The 1,222-nt window shown below is 61.3% G+C and overlaps 1 protein-coding gene across 1 annotated transcript in view; it reads right to left on the bottom strand.

Moving 5' to 3' along the window:
* The window catches only part of VOLCADRAFT_90557 (uncharacterized protein), a gene marked incomplete at both ends in the record, with an annotated part of 11,957 nt that overhangs the window by 10,664 nt on the left and 71 nt on the right, over window positions 1-1,222 (bottom strand). Inside the window, 2 exons of the mRNA XM_002950034.1 lie at window positions 396-507; window positions 610-1,003. Coding sequence (XP_002950080.1) covers window positions 396-507; window positions 610-1,003 — 506 coding nt within the window. The remainder of the gene's footprint in view (window positions 1-395; window positions 508-609; window positions 1,004-1,222) is intronic.

The raw sequence follows: 1,222 nt of genomic DNA, 5'->3' as shown, positions 1-1,222 counted from the left end.
GGAGCTCGCGCATACCGAGGCGACGGCGGCGGCGGCGGCGCCGTCACCGCTTCTGCCCAGTGCATCGCCGCCGTACGTTAGCAACTGCTGCTAGCATGAGGTTCAAGCAAACCTGGTTCTGGATCCGGTTTCAACGGAATGGAATCTGGTGCTCGCGTTCCATGACGTCACGTCGTACGTGCAGGCTGAGCTGGAGGTTAGACAGGTCTTAGATGCTGAGGTGAGAGAGCTTTGTTGTGCAGTCACAAATGAAAAAGCCAAAGCGATATGTATAAATGTTATTGCATCCGTTGGGATTTGAATGGTGTACCTTCCAGCTTTGCGGAATGAAATTCAAAACGAACTGTGTGGCCTTTGATCCCATTTTCTTTTGGGCCGTGCTCTCATCGGCTCACCTTCCCTGGACCTGGATCTGGATCTTGATGCTTCATGGATGGTACGACGGCGGGTTCGCGACCACCCGCCGTACAGCACCGCATCCTTGAAGAAGTCTTTCCGAGACACGTGCTGGAGGTGATGACGTCAGACAAGCGCCGTACATCGGCTTTTGGCGGCGGCGGCGGCGGATGTCCCTCCCTGGTGCGCACTTCCTCCTTGTCATCGACTTACACTGTCAGCGGCGGTGCCGCCGCCACCGCCGGCAGGCAGCTGTCGTGTGGCGGACGTGGCGTGGGCCAGCCGGCACCTGCGCTAGCCTGGCGTCGTATAACCACAGCACCTGCACAGCCCATGGAGTGTACGACAGTTGCGACGATCGTACAAGCTTCGGCTGCTTCAGTCATCAACTTCATGCGAGCGGTGATAACATCGCAGAGCCTTGCGGCCTTGACAGCTGCGGCGCCGCCCCTGGTAGCTAGTACGGCAGCGGCAGCGGCGCCAGCAGCGACGGCGGCGCGGAGAGTCCTAAGCGCCAGCGTGACGAGCGTGCGAGCTTCATGCGGCGGCGGCGGCGGCGGTGGCGGCGGCGGCGGCGGCCTCCGAGGATTCTCTGCGTCGAGCGGTGCTACGACCAGTTTAGCGACGGCGGGAGAGGAGCTCGCGCATACCGAGGCGACGGCGGCGGCGGCGGCGCCGTCACCGCTTCTGCCCAGTGCATCGCCGCCGTACGTTAGCAACTGCTGCTAGCATGAGGTTCAAGCAAACCTGGTTCTGGATCCGGTTTCAACGGAATGGAATCTGGTGCTCGCGTTCCATGACGTCACGTCGTACGTGCAGGCTGAGC

The sequence above is a fragment of the Volvox carteri genome (assembly GCF_000143455.1).
Source record: "Volvox carteri f. nagariensis unplaced genomic scaffold VOLCAscaffold_17, whole genome shotgun sequence".
NCBI lineage: Eukaryota > Viridiplantae > Chlorophyta > Chlorophyceae > Chlamydomonadales > Volvocaceae > Volvox > Volvox carteri.
Note: the sequence above shows the minus strand (reverse complement) of the source record. Positions and strands in the feature narration are given on the sequence as shown.